Below are 20,338 nucleotides of genomic sequence, written 5' to 3'. Positions count from 1 at the left end.
CTATTGCACTGCATGCTGTCACCTTTATGCCTCAAAATAATTTGTTTCTATTGAAAAACACCAGTAAAATAACGTTTATTATATTTTATTTCATTCAAGTCATGATGAAGGAATGAGTTGAATGCTGCTGCTTAATGCTGTGCCTGTGGCCCCGATGGTATATGGTCTTCGCTCTTAGAATTTTATTGAAGAAGACTTGAATCGGGTGTGATACAGCATATGAAAGCAAACTTCCCACGGATTATGGAGATGTTTTTATTTATTTTTAAGGTTGAGAAATGAAAGAATTATGGCCGTTTCTAATCTCTAATCTCTGTTTGTTTTTGTGTTCCTTGCTTTTGCTGTTATGTACAATTTACAATTTAGGCATTTAGCAGACGCTCTTAATCCAGAGCGACTTACATTAAGCAAGAACAAAAGCATGGGAATACATCACATGAAAGCATTTATCATGAAACATGCGTAAGCTAAGAAAGTAACAGTGGAATATCTATATAATGAAACTATACATACACTATACATATAAACTATACATATTTACTACTATGCTATACATATGTACTATGGCGTGCTATGACTATATACAATGCAATTATAGTGCTGTCTACATAACATGCTATAAGTCTGTGTCAAATGCTATCTAAGTCAACAGAAATGCTATCTAAGGGGTTAGGGTAAGTGCTATGGGCCATGATGGAGTCTGAAAAGGTGGGTTTTCAGGCTACGGCGGAAGATTGGGAGTGATGCTGCAGTTCTGACTGCAATGGGAAGTGCATTCCACAGTTTTGGAGCCAGAAGGGAGAAGAGTTTGGGACGTGTGGAGCGTTGTCCCGGCGTTTTTAGTGAGGGTACTTCCAGCTTCCCTGCGTTGGCTGATCTGAGTGCACGGGAGGGTTTGTAGGGTTCAATCATACTTGCAAGATATGGGGGAGCCATACCTTTGGTTGCTTTGAATGCCAGCATCAGAGTTTTGTATTCTGTGCGGGCAGCGACCGGGAGCCAGTGGAGGGAGCGGAGCAGGGGGGAGACATGTGAGAATTTTGGCTGGTTGAAGACCAAGCGAGCTGCTGCATTTTGGATCAGCTGGAGAGGCTTAAGTGCACACGCTGGTAGGCCAGTAAGGAGTTACAATAGTCGAGTTTTGACAAGACTGTTGTCTGGATTAGGAGCTGGGCTGATTCCTGGGTGAGGAACGGTCTAATTCGTCGTATGTTATAGAGTGTGAACCTACAGGATCGAGTGACAGCTGTGATGTGAGCTTTGAACGAGAGCTGACTGTCCAGGACAACACCAAGATTCCTGGCTGTTGGGACAGACGTTACCAGGGCGTTGTCTACGTGTTGTTTTATATGTGTTTTGTTTTCTTTAAGTCATTCATGTTGTTAACGTGTATTATTGTGATTTTTGTCTTAAAATAAAAAACATTTGATAACAAAAAAAAGAAACAGCACAGCCCTGTGTGTCCATGACCTTATAAACACCACCCTAAGGCTATTGGTCAGGAATGATACTGTTACTGTATCATCTCTGCAGGCAAGTCATCCAAGCAAGCTGGTAGGCCTGTGAGGTATGTAAGGAATAAATGCACAGCTTGGACATTTTAAATCCTGCATTAAAATCCAATTCAATGTGCTTTAAAACATATGTTTACATTGCCAAAGCAAAAAAAGTGGAACAATACAATCAAAACAAAATGTATACATATTAGAGTGGTCAACTGGTCATATAGCATCAGGTGACAGTCCAGGTAATCATCATATCCAACAGTGCAACTGCACCGACTGAATGTGTCTAATGAGCTAAATGCAGTGAAACAACACAACCAAAGCCTTTATGTAGTGAAATTTAAACCATGTCAAATAAATATACTGTATATAAGAATTGATCCCACTGCTAAGGAAGTTGTAAACTATTATCTTTATAGATTATTAACACCCTGTGCCCAGCGAGACTGAGATTGTTAAAAGGTTGAATCATGCTCACATTGTTTCACTGAATTATACTTGAACCATAAACAAAGACAAATTTTGGTCAGCTTTTCATCACGGAAATCTCCACTATAAAGATGTCCCAGATTAACTTATTAAGTCTGAGCAAAACAAACAAAAAAACATTAAACTGCTCTTGTTTCATATGGCTGTTTGCTTTCTCTTTGGCTCTGGGTTGACTAATGGAATTGATGGAAGTGTGAAGGGGCCAAGATTAAACTGACCACAGTACTCAGAATGCTGTGGCAACACCCAGCATCCTGCATACTCAGCAATCTCCAAAACCATGTGGGGACAAACAACAGAGAGAGAGGGATAGAGGGAGAGAGCGAGAGGGAGAGAGCGAGCAGTTTCCTGTTCCTGGGAATGGACTCAGATTCAGACTGTGGACTCAGCCCACTGTCTGAATCTCTGGTTTTGTGTGGAAAAAAACAGCTCCCTAAACAAGTGACCCGGAGTGCCATAATATTAATATTAATAATAATATAAGTGTTCAGGCATTTTATTTTTGAAAGGCTGCTAGCTGTTTACAGAATGAGGCATTCCTTTTCCAAGACTGAACACGTGGAAATGTACCTAGATGACAGTATACTTCTGCACCATGTGTATGTTAGCCAGTTTGTTTATGCTCTAAGAATAGTTCTAGTATAGTTTATCCGCCTCCGCAGTTTATCCTGCTCTACTGTGTGTCTTTAATCAGGGCTATCTCCCCTTTCACTACAAGCCCTGCTGTCAGTTCACCCTCTGACTTGAATAGTGAACAGATTGTTCCTTATCCTTTGCATGGGGACATGCTGACAGACAGCTCATTGCTGCGTGGGAACTCAAGCTCCATTCTGCGTGCTTCTCTGACCCCATAAATGCCACAGGGTGGCCCCTAAGCATTTTGGAGGACAGGAAGATCACCTGTCTTTTCACGCCACTATGGCTGCACTCTACTGAGCAGCCCTGTCTGGCGCTAAGCCCACTGACAGTAATCCCCAGGGGAAGCCTCTCTCCTTCCTTCTCCTTTGGCCTGTTATAGTCCTGCTCTCTGACACCGGGATTTCCACTTCTGAGGCTCTTAGCCTAAGAGGTTCAGTAAGATGCTCTCCGCTGGGGGCAAAGTGTACTTGTCTGTCTGTGAAGCCAAGATGAGACAGTCAAGATCCTCAATGGATGTGGGAGCTCAACCAATTTGACCATCTCTTTTTAAATGCCCGGTCAGATTGGGCTATCGAGGTCATACTTTCTGTGAACACTATCCAGTAAAGACTGGAAAGTGATTGTGGTTTGTGAAACCCAACATATCATAGTGGATTTGCGGACCTCCCAGTGGGGGTTCCTCACTGGAAGGTGAGTCAGTAGGCTCACATCAGTGACAAAAATAAATAAACAAAAGATACAGAAGAATACGGGAGGATTTCTTTGTAAGAATTGCATGGTCTATTTGAACAAATCAGTTTGAAAAAGTTAATAAATCCACTACATCACACCAGCATTAGAAAACGGCTAAGTGATCATGTGCACAATAAGGCCCTGAATTAGAGCTTCTATTCAGGGGTGCAAAAAAAACAAAAACTGACCTGACCTTTTTGTAAATCCTGTTAAACAAACAGATTTACAGATCCTGCATCGGAGCATAAAATGTATAACTCCAACCCAACCAAACAATTGCCTGCAATTCAATACATTTCAGTAAGTTCCTGTAGCTCACCTGTCTGTGGCTGTAACCTTGGAGCAAAAGGAAATACGGGAAGTCGAAAGGCGGATGGATGGAGTACTGGGTGGTGTTGTCGTCGCTGCTCTCCGTCTCCTCCTTCTCCATGCCCAGACGCAGGATCTCCTTGTCGGCCTCTGCCTCGGGGTCTTCCCTGAGCGGGCCCTGTCGGACTCGGCTGGCCTCCTTCCCCATGGTGGGCAGGTCCATCTCACTCAGACTCCTCCAGATGCACTGTCCCTCCATGTCCTCCCCGCTGCTTTCCACAAACAACGAGGTCACCCTCGAGCGGCTCTTCTGGAGCTTGCGTGCCTGGGCATTGATGCCTGCATAGAAAGGTGCGCGGTCATGAGATGCACAAATTCTGATGTGTGCTTCAGCAACAAAGTATATCGGTAAAGCATGAATAAGGCTTTACTGAAAAGTCATGATTGTGTTCAATAGGCGGAAACCCTACATACACTACTGTACAGTGCTGAATACATTTGTCATACCCATTCTGGGCGGGAACCAATTTTGGTGTTTTACCCACTCAGATCGGGAACCCATATTTGGGTTCTGTACAGTATGTACAGTATTCAAAAATGTAAACATTTTGATTCTGCTATATAAATATTTGAAGTTTTTCCGAAACCTTAGGTTAGGATTTAGAGGTGTTTTTAGAATCGGCCTCAGTCCTAAATGGGTTGGAAACTAAAAACAATGCATTGTTTCCTACTGAAAGCTCTTAGCAAATCTTTTTTAAGATTTGTTTTTGGCTTTTCTGCCTTTATTGATAGTATCAAGTGAAGACTGACAGGAAAGAGGGAGAGAGAGAAGGGGAGAGACATGCAGCAAAGGTCGTCATGAACGGGACTCGAACATGTGACACGCTGTCAGGCCAAAACCTATGTGGCATGCGCCTGGACCATTTGGCCTGCGGGCGCCACAGCTCTTAGCGGTTCTGTTTAATAACAAAACCTTTTCCCCCCAAATAATTAACAGTTCCCCTAAAACTACTCCGCTCTGTAACAATGATGGTTCACTGCATGCACTGTCTGGCACCTGTTCAAATCAAACAGCCAACGGAAGGAGAGGAAACGTGGAGGGAAAGTGAGCGGGCGGTCACCTCTATCTGATATCAACAGGCGCTTGAACGGCCTGACGTAACATAAACACTATCCAGCTCATTTGTAGCCATTAAGCACCATGGAATGTTCAGAGAACCTTGCTTCACACCCAGCTCTCCAAAGCCCTTATCAGCTGTGGAAGTGGGCGTTTTTCCCACATTGTTCAGCTACGCAGCGACAGTTGGGGGGGGGGGGGGGCTATGCCTAAAGCCGTGGAAGCACGGGGCAGCTCCGACAGTAGCCAGAGTAGCGCGAGGGGTAGGATAAGGCCGAAAAGAGGCATGAGAGCCACAACAAACAAAGTGCCAAAGTCAACATTGAACCACACAGTCCCCCCCCCCCCCCCCCAGTATGCAGGAAGTAAGCTCTGATGGAAAAGAATAACAAAGCAGAGAGTTGGACACACTCTGGCAGGTCCAGGCCTCAGCCGGTCAGAGCTGACCAGTGACTGCAGGCTTCAGAGGGCCCTGATGGGACCCTGCCGCAATAAAACAAAGATAAGAGAGGGGCCGCCATGACCTCCTCTATCCCTCCCCTGCTGCTTTTGTTTCCTGTCGACCTCTCACATGCCATCTCATCTCCCCTACTCTCTGAGTGGTGATAAGATGGGACAATGAAGGTTGTTTAACCTGCCATAAGAGATGAGGAATTAAATGTCCCTCAATGACACCATGAGTGAGTCATTGATTGTCCCGCTATAAAGATGTTACAGTCACTAAGTTCTGCCTGTTTTACTTTGATCACTTAATGGCCACTATAAGTGTGTCACCTGTGCATAAAATAAAACAGACTCTCAGGCTATTGTAGCCCATATAAGAAAAAGGCAGATTTTCTGGCTGGGCTAACGCACCACACTATTTAATCCCATCTGAGTGTCTCTGGGACTGTAAACTAAAAACTGAGTAGTGTACACCTGCATACCTGCTGTGACTGTGTCTGTGTCCTTTGCGCTTTGCTCTTCTATGCTTGCCCTCTTCTGGATTTCAAAGCGCCTGGAGAAGCCTTCTTTAGGTTTCCAAAGTGACTGCAGCACAAGGGGCTTCTCGTTGTCCCCCACGACCCGGAAACACTCTCTCTTCCACTGGAAATCGGCTGCCGTCTGGCCAATCACGTCACAGAGCACATAGTCAGTGGCATCTTCCTTCTCCAGGCAGTACCTGCACAGCAACAGTATAGAGCTTCACTTAGGAGGGAGAGGTGTTATGATCTATTTAGTACAGAAGTATAGTTCATAGCTGTGCAAAATATTACATTTGAATTACACCCTTGTGGGTCAATCCCACAACAAGGCCCCGGGCCAGCATCCTCACCGCTCTAGGGCCTCCTTGACCAGTTCCTTAGCATTGGACCGAGGCGTGGCCAGCACGCTCTTGTAGTTGGTCCCCTGGCAGATGTCGCTGCCGAAGATCTTGAGGATGCCCGGGGCAGACATTTGACTGGACAGCTCAGCTGGGTCATCCCTAGCCCGGAGGTCTCCTGCCAGGCTCTGGCTGCCGCCCGAGGCATGCCGCTGGTGGCCATTGTCCCGAAGGTTTGGGCTGCGGTTGAAAACGGTGGACAGCCTGTTGTTGTGTCGGCGGATTTTGTTCTTGGCTGGCTGCCGAACACCCACACTCTCTGCTGACCGTGTGGTGGTGTCTGAGTTGTTGGACCTCAAAGAGAGGGCAAGGGGCATTGGGTAGAAGAGACCATAAATTATTGGGGCATTGGTGGCGCTGTTGTTGGGCAATCAAAAAGCATACAGGCTAGCTATAGAACATTTTAACAGGTGCGTAAAAGTCATATAAACAAAGCATGGGAGAGGTGAGATCAATTGCATAATTTCATTACAAACATTGAATTCAGACTTCAAAGTGATTGTCATATTGGTTACTTACTGTAAAGACCCATTGCTTGGTTTCCTCCCGAGCTTAGCCAGACGTTTCTTTGGAGAGCGGATCAACAAGCCCACAGGAAAGTTCAGGGCTTGTTTAGATACATGACTGCTTCTCTCCTCTGAAATCATTTTTTGTTTGTTCGTTCGTTTACTCCACCCGGTTAAGGGGGGTGTAGTAGTTATAATGTACACCAAAAGCAGTGTTTTCCCCGCAAAAATAAATTACTTATTACAATATTCCATCATTCCATGATATTCCAGTTCAAAGGGGAAACTCGGTTGTCGAAGTTAAAACCCTTTTAGTTCACCCTGTATTCCAGAAGTAGGTCTATCCGGATTCAGCTGTCCATTTCCAATCACACTGGTCCGAGCATTTTACTGTCATTTCATCTACCATTTGGACATGTGTTGCAAAGTTAGTTAAATTGGCTACATTGTATCCCGCTTTAATAGGGATGCATACAGGCACAGCCAAAAGTTGCGGCGAGGGGACGCGTTTTAAACTTTCAAATATATTTTCTTCCGAATGAAATCCACAGCAGCACGCAGCAAGAACTGGTCGTAAATATCCATCTGAAAGTGTACTATTCCTCCCGTTTCTGTGTGCACTGCTAAAACTCCATGCCGAACAGCCGTTTCCATAATAAACACTTGACCCGTTAACTGTGAGCGCTTGATCAGTTGTCCGCCTCCCACCACACACAACACGACCGAGAATGCCTTGTTGCAACCATAGATCGCAACCTGTTCGAAAAGCTGCTGCTACTCTGCTACTACTGCGCTGACGTCACATGAGCGCATGGTGGGCCGGTGGTGGGAGGGGCCGAGGGCGATCGGTTCGGTTGATTGATTGATGTTTGTTGATGCCATGAAACTTTTGATTCAGAAAAAAATAAAACCGCGGAGGACCAAGGAGGTCAAGAAGGTAAGAAGACTTTGGATTATGTATTATATAGGCCTACGTATGTATGGATTAATAAACTGCATGCACGGCCGCACGGGAGGGCCTTGGGCACCTGCCCCCTTGGCACAAAGTGCCATTTTCTTGCCCAACATCCATGGCCCTTTTCACGTTGGTATTCAGAATGTATTGCTTATTTTACTGTCCAATGACATGGTTCAAGTTATTGTGGAACATATTTCTCCATTAGCATAAGACATCCAATGTAGACCTAGGCTAGGCCTACTACATTTCTGGTGTGAAATGGCACGAAGGACCATCACAAAAAGCCCACCCCAAAAATGGCAGAGATGTGCCCTTTTGTGGGCTTTGAGCACCTGCGCCCTCAGTGCTTTGCACCGCTTTGATAAAATGCAGTGTTGGGGTTTGACTTTAAAAAAAAATCTGTATTATCATTTATTTATTTATTTTATACATATTTGCATTTAAACTGTGTTCATAACTTACTATACTATAGGCTAGTAACCTCGTTTCACCAGACTTTATAGGCTAGCCTTGGCTATCCTGATTTCCAAATATTACTCACTGGCTTAAAATAAACCCTCGACAAACCCTTTTATTCCACAGAATCTGTTTCTATTTCATTTAAATAATGGCAGTGGGATGTCATACCAAGGTTGCATTTCATATAAAAACAAGCCCTCCCCTGCCCCTGCTGACCTGCTGTAAACAGAAATAACAATTTTGTTCACCGGTGCTGCAAGAGCCCCATCTAGTGGTTATGAACTTAAATGACAATCTTGTGACACTAATGACAGTCATCCATCATGCTTTCTCTTTTTCTAAAATATTGCACTGAAATATGAAAGCGCACACACACACAAATTCAATTACATTTCAATTTCAATTCTTTATTTGCATGAGAAAACATAGCCTATGTTTAATATATTGCAAAGCAAGTATCCAAATATAATAGAACTCTAATTAAATTAAATGTATAAAAGCACTGCACATAAACACAAAATCCAATGCCTGCCTGTCTGCTGAAGTGTTGCGGTATTAAGTAACACTACAGGCGGATGTGAAACAACACCTGCAGCTGTAGAGCAGCGGCTTGCATGTGGTTGGGAGAACATTCAGTATTCAGGTCGTAGTCTATCTTATACTGCTTAAACTGTATCCTGACATCTCACATGATTTATGATCTAACGTGCGACGGTATCGAGCGCGTAAAATAGCAGCACTACAAGCTTTCAGTGAGCTTTGTGTGCGCTGTGTGATCTTGTAGAACTAGTAGGCTAGTCGATCACAGGATCAGCTATTTTAATCAAACAAAAAAGTAATTTGATTGTATCTTATCTCGGGATAGCAGCAACACATAAACTGACATTAAAGGTGGTGAATCTGTCATGTGGTACTTTTTGTGTGTATGCTACAGCTACACACAAGGGACAGGTGGCCATTTTGTAATATAGTATCACCATGTAATATCTATATGGACTGGTGATACTATATTACAAAGTGGCCACCTGTTCCTTTGTTGGGCAGTGTCCTCATGCAATTATGCAGGACAACTAGAGATTCACTCCAGACACTGAATGACTGACTCAGACTGACTTTTGGGAGAATACATTGCCAACAGACCTCCATATAGACGGCTAGTATCCTGCAGAGCTACACCATCATATAAGCATAAGGAGGTGATAAGAATAATTCTTTATAGTGGAATATTTATTTTGTTCCCTTTAAGAATTACTTGTCTTGATTGATTCCATGTCAGACACTATATCAAACACCTGCACACGTCGCTTAGGACACTGAGGTTTGTCCAGTTTTCCACTTTTGTTTTCTGTTTTAGAATTGTGTTGGCTATTGATACTGTATACCCCCCCCCCCCCGCCGCAGCGCGGAAACAAATAAGTTGTTTTCGCTGGTACTTTTAAAGCAGCTTCTATAGGCCAATGTCCAAGCCAAGGTGAGGACTTTCAGGACTATATTATTATTATTATGAGAGAGAGAGAGAGAGAGAGAGAGAGAGAGAGAGAGAGAGAGAGAGAGAGAGAGAGAGAGAGAGAGAGAGAGAGAGAGATATAGAGAGATATAGAGAGATATAGAGAGATACGGAGGGAGAGAGAGAGAGAGAGAGAGATCATAGGCTGCGGGTGCGTTTTACCTTTGGGTAGGCTACAGAATTGCGTTGGGGGGGACTGTCGCGGCCGAGCGAAGCGAGGCCGCCGCCGCGGATTTATTTATTTATTTCCCAAATGGTCTAAAAATTAGTTATTTAGCATGCTTTTACCAATGAATTAGCCTATACACAGACAGCGACTGATCAGCCTATTTTGGACGATATGGGTCTTTTCTCGAGTCAGTGTGTAGTCTCACTAGTCTGTGTAGGGTTAGGTCTCTTTGGTGAATTATTGATCAGTGTTATTATGTCACGACCTTACAGTCTATGGTCACGATTCAAGAACAACTACAAAAGAAACCCGATTAGCATTTGAATACTTTTTAACACCTCTTGGACGGCCGGTGTGTCTCAAGACAGACTGTTGCCTAGTCGCAACAATTGAGGAACAACAGGGGAGGCGCTGTTTTCCCGAATATTTGACGATGGGATTCTCAGATTGCCGGCAGAGAGGTCCAAAATGTTCGGAATTCCCAGAAAATATGTAATGTAAATGTAAAATGTCCACGAAAATCTTCATGGGGGCCTAAAGGGGCCCTGGGAGTCTTCATGGGGGCTGTGGCCCCGTGGCCCCCACAGACTCTACGTCGTTGAACAGTAACAACAAATATTAGAAAGTATTACCGTATATGCGATGCTTTCAGAAATACTATAGGCTATGTGTATAGCTTTGAAGGATACAAAAACAAGGAAAATATAATGAGTGTCTGAATGAGTTTAAACTGTTAACATTTTTAAAATCAAACGTATTGCATGGATTATCTTAACACAAGTATTTAGGCTAATCAAGTACTTAGGCTAATCTCATTTTCACGTGAGAAGGTTCGTGAGAAGAGTGTAGGCTACGTACGAGAAGACATGAGGAAACCTAGTGTTTAGTTTGAAAAGAGGCGGTCTCTTCACAGCAGCAGAGCAAGTTCTCTGTATCTGCATTCAACCACTGCAGACGCTGAAGACGACCGTAGTGCCAGTCAGTCACCCATCTGACCTGCCAAGCGTGCATGGGGCTGCTGCACTCTCAGTCCCACAATTTGGGAATTTCAGGTACGTTGAAAATAATGTTGTTAATAATGTCTGTCTTTAAACCTCTCTCTCTCTCTCTCTCCCTCCCTCTCTCTCTCTCTCTCTCCACACTCATGCTACTGTAAATGTGTAGTTAATTTGTTTGCATAGTAGCCTATTAGTAGCCAATGTGTACTGCTTTTTCCAAAAGTAAAAAAAACAAAGTTGCATAATGGCAATGATTTGTAGACTGTTTATCACTGACAGTAATTTGCGTGGATAATTAAATAAGCTAGCTACTGGCAAAAGTATGTGCTGTTCCCAAACTAATTAACTGTTTACGACTGCCTTCCACGTCATTAAACATTTTTACGCCTTATTGTTTGATTATCTGGTTTGTCTCTTTGCTACATGTTTAAATGGAAGGGAAGTAATTTAGAAAGTTATTGTTAGGATGGGAGAGGAATAAAAAAAAAGAAAAAGCTTGCCAAACTGCTCAGAATTGAGCTATTTTAAACAATTGTGTGCTTGTTGTTGATAGTAAAACCAAAAGGTGCAGAATGAGAAGTCAAAAGGTGCAGAATGAGAAGTCAGTTGATTGATCCAAGAGGTATAAGACCTATTGGATCTAATATGAACCATTGTTTCATATAAAGTATGGAATCTGCCTAACATTTAATATTATTGAGAACCAGTCGTATAGTCCCTAGCAATAATTAGTTATGTCATAATCTATTCTAATATTTGTTACAACCACCTTCAGTCTTTGTGCTGAATTGGGAAATGAAATGGTCACTTTTGACTTTCTGTCAAGGAAGAGATCTAAGGGGCCAATCTATCTCTAATACTGTATTCTTATTTGCATTTTTACACGATTTACCTTCATTCTTTTACTCCACTGGAGTGGACTACTAATTGTACTTCAAAACTATAATAACGACACATTTCTTTTATTTTTTATTTTTTTTTGTGGCTTTCGCCTTTATTTTATATTTTTTTATGGAGGGACAGACAGTAGGCTGACAGGAAATGGGGAGAGAGATGGGGGGAAGACATGCAGTAAAGGCTAACTGCACATTTCTTGATACACAATTACTTCAGTGTAGTGTAGCATACACGTCTTATCTATGTTATATCTTCAATCCAAAGCCTTGGCCCCTATAAAATACAAAATGATCAGCTTTGCCAGTAAGCACCACTTCAAAGTGTCACATCATGATGTGGCATCCATGCTTTCTTTGTTGACTGCCCAGATGAATGGCTCATCCTAGTGAGCCAGGGCCAAGGACTTTTTGTCTCAAAGATTCAAAAGTTTGGGAGGTTAATGGTAGCGAAAGCTGCGAAACCATACATTTGCAAACATCTCTACAGCATATCAAATCTTATCACATCACCTGATGGGTATTTTTCCACCTTAGTCCTTAGATAAGACTAAGGACTGCATAAATGAATAACTATATAATAGGATCGATAGCTTGAGAGCTAGAGCTAGAGAGAGCTCCGGAACACCGGAACTGAATAAATACTTTAGAAAGTAATCTAAGTACCATAAATACTCTTTACCAGAATAGAAGCAGAGGGCTTGTAACTTTACAGAAATGGATGTAAAAACCTTTTAGGCTATAATGAGTAAAAGTCAGAGTATAACAGAGTTAACCAAAATACCTTAGAATGAATTGACGGACACAAGAAGAGAACTCAGACAAGCAGAACTTAGAGGGAGGTTCAATCAGATATATTCACCATTGTTTCGGGAGAGAAGAAGACATGCCATCCGGACAGCGTTTCACAACGATCTCTCCCCATGTTCAGATTGAACATGGTTAATATAGCATACCGTAATCAATACACCGGAAAATGTGTTGAACAACAAGGTCAAAAAAACATATTTGTTTACAAATGGACAGATAATGCAAGACGTCACTGAATATTGCATACAGAAAATATCTCACGGGGCAGAGATAGTCCTGATATGAATATCAGTTAGTGGAACCAGGTGACAGGGCAGAACGTCATTGAGTGCAGTTTACCAGTCTGTTAGAGCGAATACTAACTTTCAAGGGCAAAAACACAGAGGCTGGGTGTTATGGCAAACGGAAACAAAACAATTCTTATCTACCAACGCTGGCTAGGGGAGAGGTGTTACTATTTTAAAGTCAGTGGGACAGAGTGACATCAAATGTCAGTCACAGGGCAATTCATAATCCATGATTCTGCAAGACCATAGGGGACACTGAGTCATAGATCACATGAAAACCGTCATCCACCAAAATAACAGATCTACAAAAGAAAAATACCTATCATCACCATTCCTATTTTCACACAAAATAGTGTAATAAATCTATACGGTAGCAGGGGGTTATCACACTATTGTATTGACTTTCATGCTTCACTGTACAGTATGTATGTACAATGTAATTAAGTAATGCTTATCAGACTGTCTATTATGCTTATACTCATTGTTTTGTTCTATATAATACGGTATGTCATTTTAAGTATTTAAATACTTTGGAAAATTGTAACAATTTTGGAAAATCATTGCCTATAGGGACCCCAGGGTGAATGTGCTTAACGATTCAATTTGGCTTATTCATGCTAGTGGAATGTACAATCCCGCTGATGACCTTCAGAATCCTGGTCCACTCCTCTCTGTCTTATCAAAGAGTTCTCTTGTTGTTTTTATCATGTGTTAATTCAGGAAGCTAATACATGACCTATTACGGACAATAAGTGTATATATTATGTTGATTTATGAAGGAGAGATAGAGTGGATGTTTTCTATTCTGGATGAATAGGCATTGCCTATAGTTTCTTTCCTCAGGGAAATACAAAGCAAAAAATATTGACGCACAGCTGGATGAACAGATTTTTGGTGATGTGAGGACATCTGTGAGGATGACTTGTATGTGTAATTGAATTTGCGCATCCACACCTGTAGAAGTCTAGTAATTTTCCTCATCCATAGCTGTCCTGAATGCTAAATGCCAAAGAAACTATTAAAAGGGGGTTATTTGTACTAACAATGATCAAGGTTGGGACGTACTGAAAGGATAGAGTATGAGCTTATGGGAGAGAGGTTTTTGTAATACTCAACATCTCATAACTCATAACATACACATAACTTAACCATGAAAAGAGTTGAGTGTTAAATCACGTTTGTGGGAAGATAGCCAAATGTAACATTAAAGATAATTGCCTGCATGGGATTTGAATTTTTGCATTTATACGTGTAATGGGTTTTTCAGTGGCTTGACACACTTTTGAATACAGTAGAGAATTATTATTTTCCAGTCCCGTACTGACCACCACCGCCCAACCAACCACGCCCCGCCTCTCTCCATCTCCAACCGTTCTCCTGCCATCGCGCAACATCCAGCTTTTTTTTATCCAAAATGAGTTAATAGCACATGCAGGCAGACTCTTCAGTCTTCACATAACTAGAGCATGTCTGAAATAAGTGTCAGAGCTGAAATGTCAAAACCACAGAAGTGAACCTTTCAAGCCTGTTTTCTCAACTCACTCTGCAAGACATATTACTGACATATCTCCAAAACTGGTGGGTCAAACTGAACAACCAATATGTCAAATTGAAGCTATGATTAAATTTTCAGTCCCTCAATCAAATTTGGCCACATTTGTGTATCTGTGAGTAAACAGTTACTATAGACACAAGTCATGTTGTTGATCAGGCTAATGAATCGCTGCAGGCCTCATTGTAGCAACAGAGAGGAAGTTAACTTGTGTGACCCCACTTTATTTTAAAATGATTCAAAAATAGTTTTCCACTTCCTTTATTCATTTTTTCCTCTTTATTTTGCACATCTCCGTATCTTTCATTCATCCAGTATATATATATATATATATAGAGCACCTCTGTGTCACATTGTCACATATTATTAGGCAGTTCTTCAATCTTCATCTGATGGAGGTCAGCCGGACCGAAACATAACCTTTTTCTAAAGTCCTTGAACCCTGTCGTCCTATCACTGACTGTATTGTGTCACTTCAGCTCAACTCTCAGCTAGTTCCTATAAATGAGCGTTGTCAGACCACAACTCTTACCATGATTAGAAATAATGCACAGCTAAGAACCATGTCCCAAGAAATCAAAGCCAAATGCAATACATTGTCCATACTTTAGGATTATGCTTTATGTTTGGAGAATGGCTCAAAATACAGTATTGCAAGTATCTACTGTATAGTAACAAAGCTTTACACATAGACAGAGACATATGGAAAGGTAAAATTGATCCATGTCTATATATATTGTATTAATAATAGTCAAATATAAACACATTTCTGAATTGTTTTGTTGTTGTTGTTGTTTTGTTGTTTTTTAATAACTAAATATTTCCATATGTTGAAAGTTGAAACGCACCACACATGTTTTGAGACTTTAGACAGTTTGGGTCGTACTACTAGACTGCAACTCTTATACGCATTCAATTATTTTACTCTCTTCTTGCACAGCCTTGGACCTTCATTCCAACTCTTCGTTTTCCAAACTCTGTACCCATGGAGGCCAGAGGAATGTATGATTTTAATGCAACAGCGGAGGATGAGCTCAACTTCAAGAAGGGTGATATTCTTAAGGTGAGAATGGTTGAACGTCACTTCCGAAAATTGTACTGATTTATCAGTGGATCAGTTTATTACCTGTATATATATCCTTCCCCAATGTTACTGATGTTTTGGTAACACGTTCTATGTATACCCATGTCTATTATGTATTATAAAGACATTTTTTGAGGTGTAGGCAGAAATGTTTCATGTAGGCCTTGCATAGATTTGCAATTCTTTATTTATTATTATGAATTACTACAACTTATACTTATAATTATAATGCATGATCCCGGCCAAAAGAAAATGTCTGTGAGTGACTGGCAATTAATCTATGACACTGTATTGTAAAATTATTATAATGTGATATTACTGTTATAAAGCATTATTCTATGCACTTATCAGTGCATAAAAGTGAAAATGATTCAGTGTTATAAGCAGATTATAACACATAGAAGTATGTTTATTTTAATGCTTAGACATGGGGCTTGGTAGAAGGTGTCACCGCTGTGGTTTATCTTATCAGATCATGGGCTCACAAGAGGAATGGTACAAGGCAGAGCTCCACGGACAGGAAGGATTCATACCACAGAACTACGTAGATATGCAAACTCCTAGGTTTGTTTCTTTTCTGTTTGGTTAGGCTAATTAAAAATAATTCTTCTAAATCCTCCAGTTTCTAAATATAACAATGTTTAAAACACCAAAAGGGGTTCCCGCCCAAAATGGGTTAAATAATATACAAAGAACTGACAACAGATGTAATAATTTTATGCTTAATTTTTTTTTATTTAAAATGTTTCAATCTGGAAACAATTATGACAATTAAGATGATTATTATCTCCAATAATTGCTATTAGGCAATTATGTAGCAATTAATTGTGACAGCCGTGTGTGTGTGTGTGTGTGTGTGTGTGTGTGTGTGTGTGTGTGTGTGTGTGTGTGTGTGTGTGTGTGTGTGTGTGTGTGTGTGTGTCAGGCCCGGCGCCAGGATGAAATGACAGAGGGGGCAATGGGGGCGGGTATTGGACATGAAGACAATGCGCCACATTTGCATATCTATAGAGGGCAGAGGCGCACGATTTCGTTGGCTTGAATGCCTGGAAATGTACCATTGTTTTGTCTGTAACTATTTGATCTAAGGGGGCAAAGAGGTTGATTTAGGGGGGCAAACACACCCTTTGCCCCACAGTGGCGCCGGGCCTGGTGTGTGTGTGTGTGTGTGTGTGTGTGTGTGTGTGTGTGTGTGTGTGTGTGTGTGTGTGTGTGTGTGCATATATTGTGTGCATGTGTCTGTGTGTGTGCACGTACGCAGTACGCACACACCTGTGGTCTGTCCTTGCATGGTTCATGTGTGCTTGCAGCTGCATGTTTTCTCACAAGTACAGTTAAATACTATAGAGTGTGATGTTTATGCATCTGTAAGGAGAAACTCAAGTCTCATTTATAGACTGATTTGCCACATGACTAGGGCTGCAACAGTTAATTGTACAAATCTTTTGCACGGTTGTGTGAGGAAGGAAGAAGTATAACGCTAGTGGTTAATAAACGTTTAAATATAAAAACCTGCACTTCTCGACTATGCGATTAAACGGAAAAGAAAAAAAGTAAAGCATAAATGAAGATTAACAGCAGATGTGTCATGAACTCGTGATATGTTTCTCTGTAGCTGGTTCCAGGAAAATGCCAGTCGTGGTGCTGCAGAGGAGCTTCTGATGAACAAGGAGGTGGGATGTTTTGTGATCCGAGGATGCCAGAGCTCTCCCGGAGATTTCTCCATTTCTGTTAAGTATGTGTGCAACTGTGCGTGTGTGTGTGTGTGTGTGTGTGTGTGTGTGTGTGTGTGTGTGTGTGAGAGAGAATCTATAACATTTGTTTGATTTATGTTAGTATAACTAAGTATAACAGATATTTAGATTGACCAGTAGGGGACAATCCAACCGAGGATACAGCTAACATTTTGGAGGAACATGGAGACATGGGACATTTTAAGTTTCCAGTCACACAGTGTTTTAAACAATGAGCCATCTCAAACATGCCGTCTCCCCCACAGACATGACTGCGACGTGCAGCATTTCAAAGTGATGAAGGACAGCAAAGGTCACTACTTCCTATGGTCTGAGAGGTTTACCTCCCTGAACAAACTGGTGGAATTCTACAAGTCCACCTCCATCTCTAAACTGAGAGAGATCTACCTCATTGATGGAGGCCATGACAGCATGCTGTGTTCCTCTACACTCCAAACGGTATTTAATTTGTATGGGTATACCTCGATTAAACTAGATGGGTGGGGGTCAAAATTTCATGAACAAGGCTGTAATATGGCCTAATTGCTTATTAGCTACAGTCATTTCTAATCTCAAAGCCTAATTAGGAGATGGTGGAGGAGAAGCTTCCTCAAAACAGTTACATGGATAATTACACAGTAATTACAGTAATGTATTTAAGAAGGATACGGTAAATGATCACCAAGCTTTAAAATGGGTTTGAATAATACAAGGTTTGATTTAATATTTCTTTAATTCTGAGATTGTTGAATGAGTTTCTGTGAAACAAGCTTGATTGGTTAAACTTGTAACTTTTTAACATCATGTTTTAGTCTAGTTAACTATAGCTGTGTAAAATGCCCTCAACAATTAAGGATTTATCCTGCAAATCAAAACCCGACAAATATTTTGCAATGCAGAAATGTGTTGTGCAACTTGTAGTGTGTATCGTGTGTATGGTATATGTACATCTATACACTACACTACCATACAAGGGCTTTTTGATGTAAATGCATGGTTTATCATTTAATGAGCAAGTTGACGTATAACCGGTTTGTTGTTTCACATTCTAAAGTTTACATTCATGCAGTTAATTTGTCAATTCATAAAGGTTACAGACATCAAGAGGTTATACTATTGGAATAGAATTCCTGTGGGGGTGTTTGACTTGTTACACCATAGTGTACTAAAACATTAATTTCCACATTTTATCATTCTCAGTTGAAAAGGGGGAGTCTGCCAGAGCAGCGAAACTATGTCAACACGCCTTCTGCCACAACAGCTACACAGCGCAGAGCCTCAGACCAACCTCACAACCAGCTGGTACATATATACTCCCCATTATTTCATCATGATTTACACTAGCAAGCTATCTGTTTCTATCTGGGTGCAGCTTGGTTCATTCACTGCAGCTTTCTAGTTTATTTTAATCTGATCTAATAATCAGTATGCCTGTTGAGTTGCTCTGGTTTAGGTGCTTGCAGCGACAACGATAGAGTCTATAATGTTTGCAACAAACAAGTCTAGTTAATATACTATTCCTTCCTCCCTATATAGAGTAAGAGAGCTGGTCTAGAAGAGAGGGCCCACACCATCGGCCATACAGGAAGAAGCAGCCCTGTTAGCACGTCGGCCTCTGTATCCCGTCGAACATCAGAGACCATGCCTAATCCTCAGGTAGGCCTGCTGCCTCTTCAATTCCACCTCACTGTAGTGGATTGGGGAGTTTTCACATTTTGGATTAAATGGATTTGGGAAATGAATATCAGCTTATAGCTATTGTATGCTTGTTGTATATGTGTTTGTGTCATGCGTGTGCATGCATTATGTGTCCACAGAGGGCAGCCACCTCGATAAAGGCGAAGGCCATATACAGTTTCATAGCAGAAGAAGATGATGAACTTGGCTTCGGTTCTGGTGATATCATTGAAGTGTTGGATCGTTCAGATGCAACATGGTGGAAAGGGAGACTGCGCGGGAAAAGTGGGCTTTTTCCTGCTAATTACACGTCGCCACTGTGAAAATCACCCCAGGGGCGAATGCACACGACATGAGTCGGTTGTGTATCTTTGACTTTCTCATCAGCTATGGGGTCCATGGATATATGCACAGTAAAATGAACAGAAAGATAAAACCATCAGTGACTCATCCAATGTTTGGCTACATCTTGACAACAACTTCATACTTCTAGGTGCCAGGACTGTGCACTAAGCCTAAGCTAAAGTTCAGATTGATATTGCAATTCATAGTGGTTCTGGTTCTTGTTCACATCTTAAAGGTATAGTGTAAGTGTTGTTTTTGATAGTAACAATTGCTATAGTGTTTGGAGTCAGGTCAGGGGTCTTCTTGTCTCTCCAGCCCTTTAATATTTAGAAAGTACATTTTCAGGTGGGTTGACAACCCATTATTTTCTTAAAATGTATAGTTTTGTACAATTTTGTCTGCTAACCTCCAATTTCACTTGTTACAAACACACACTCATGGGCTGTATTTTGCGTGTCTTAAGTACCAGGTCTTATTCCCTAACTTGAGTAAACTAAAGACATGGAGGTGTGATCAATGCCATTTGGCTATTCTGAGTGGCCAAAGAGCATTGATCACGCCTCCAGGTCTTTCGTTTACTCAAGTTAGGGAATAAGACCTGGTACTTAAGACACGCAAAATACAGCCCCTCGTCTCCTAGACTAGAGCATACATGGACAACTGGTGGCCGGGGGCCACATACTGGTATATTATTGATTTAATTATAGGACTAGTGACCCTCTAGAGTGAGTGTGGAAATATAGTGGCCCTCTCCATCATCAAGTTGCCCACTCCTGGTCTACTCTAGTCTAGAGCAATGATTGCTATTATCAGACTATAATAGAACACAACACAGTGGAAATAATCACTTTAATGAACATAACATCCTTCTTGTCTCCAGAATTTTCTTGAGTCTGAGACACCAACACCCACACATATCCAATGATATGGTGCATGCAGCCTTTTTAATAGAACTGGCACACCTGTCCCATATAGAATAGAAGTATACCGTGTATTCAACTGTTGATTGAATTAACTATTTGTATTTTAACTAGGCTATATATATGGCCTATGTAATTTGTCACATTTTATCAGATTGGAAATAAAAAAAAATCAACAATGATCTGAATTATTTATTATGTAGCAATAACATTGTGAGTCGGGCCTTTCTTTGGAGAAATGAATAATATTTTGCCATTATGAAGTCAAACAGAGTTTAGCTCCTCC

General features: G+C 41.4%; 2 protein-coding genes across 2 annotated transcripts in view; one reads left to right on the top strand and one right to left on the bottom strand.

Annotated features, from left to right (window-relative positions):
- radil2a (Ras association and DIL domains 2a) overlaps positions 1–7,428 on the bottom strand; it is a 32,796-nt gene extending 25,368 nt beyond the window's left edge. Inside the window, exons 1-4 of the mRNA XM_083778855.1 lie at positions 6,674–7,428; positions 6,107–6,448; positions 5,718–5,953; positions 3,685–4,013 (exon numbers count right to left, since the gene is read on the bottom strand). Coding sequence (XP_083634981.1) covers positions 3,685–4,013; positions 5,718–5,953; positions 6,107–6,448; positions 6,674–6,801 — 1,035 coding nt within the window. The 5' untranslated portion in view covers positions 6,802–7,428. The remainder of the gene's footprint in view (positions 1–3,684; positions 4,014–5,717; positions 5,954–6,106; positions 6,449–6,673) is intronic.
- A 3,246-nt stretch (positions 7,429–10,674) lies between these two features.
- On the top strand, positions 10,675–19,425 carry LOC310869333 (GRB2-related adaptor protein 2-like). Its single transcript, XM_083780006.1, has 8 exons — positions 10,675–10,805; positions 15,234–15,356; positions 15,850–15,941; positions 16,993–17,112; positions 17,377–17,569; positions 18,311–18,412; positions 18,647–18,766; positions 18,928–19,425. The coding sequence occupies exons 2-8, from the start codon at positions 15,279–15,281 to the stop codon at positions 19,108–19,110; spliced, it is 888 nt and encodes a 295-aa protein (XP_083636132.1). The 5' UTR covers positions 10,675–10,805; positions 15,234–15,278; the 3' UTR covers positions 19,111–19,425.
- Positions 19,426–20,338: the final 913 nt, after the last annotated feature.

Source organism: Protomyctophum parallelum (assembly GCF_964188405.1).
Source record: "Protomyctophum parallelum genome assembly, chromosome: 13".
Lineage (NCBI taxonomy): Eukaryota > Metazoa > Chordata > Actinopteri > Myctophiformes > Myctophidae > Protomyctophum > Protomyctophum parallelum.
Note: the sequence above shows the minus strand (reverse complement) of the source record. Positions and strands in the feature narration are given on the sequence as shown.

Bases quoted from the DNA above. Each gene is read 5' to 3' on its own strand.
- LOC310869333 (XM_083780006.1), top strand. From the start codon at position 15,279: ATGGAGGCCAGAGGAATGTATGATTTTAATGCAACAGCGGAGGATGAG. The intron at 17,113-17,376 runs GTATGTGTGCAA...TCTCCCCCACAG, and splicing joins GATTTCTCCATTTCTGTTAA to ACATGACTGCGACGTGCAGC. The intron at 18,767-18,927 runs GTAGGCCTGCTG...ATGTGTCCACAG, and splicing joins AGACCATGCCTAATCCTCAG to AGGGCAGCCACCTCGATAAA.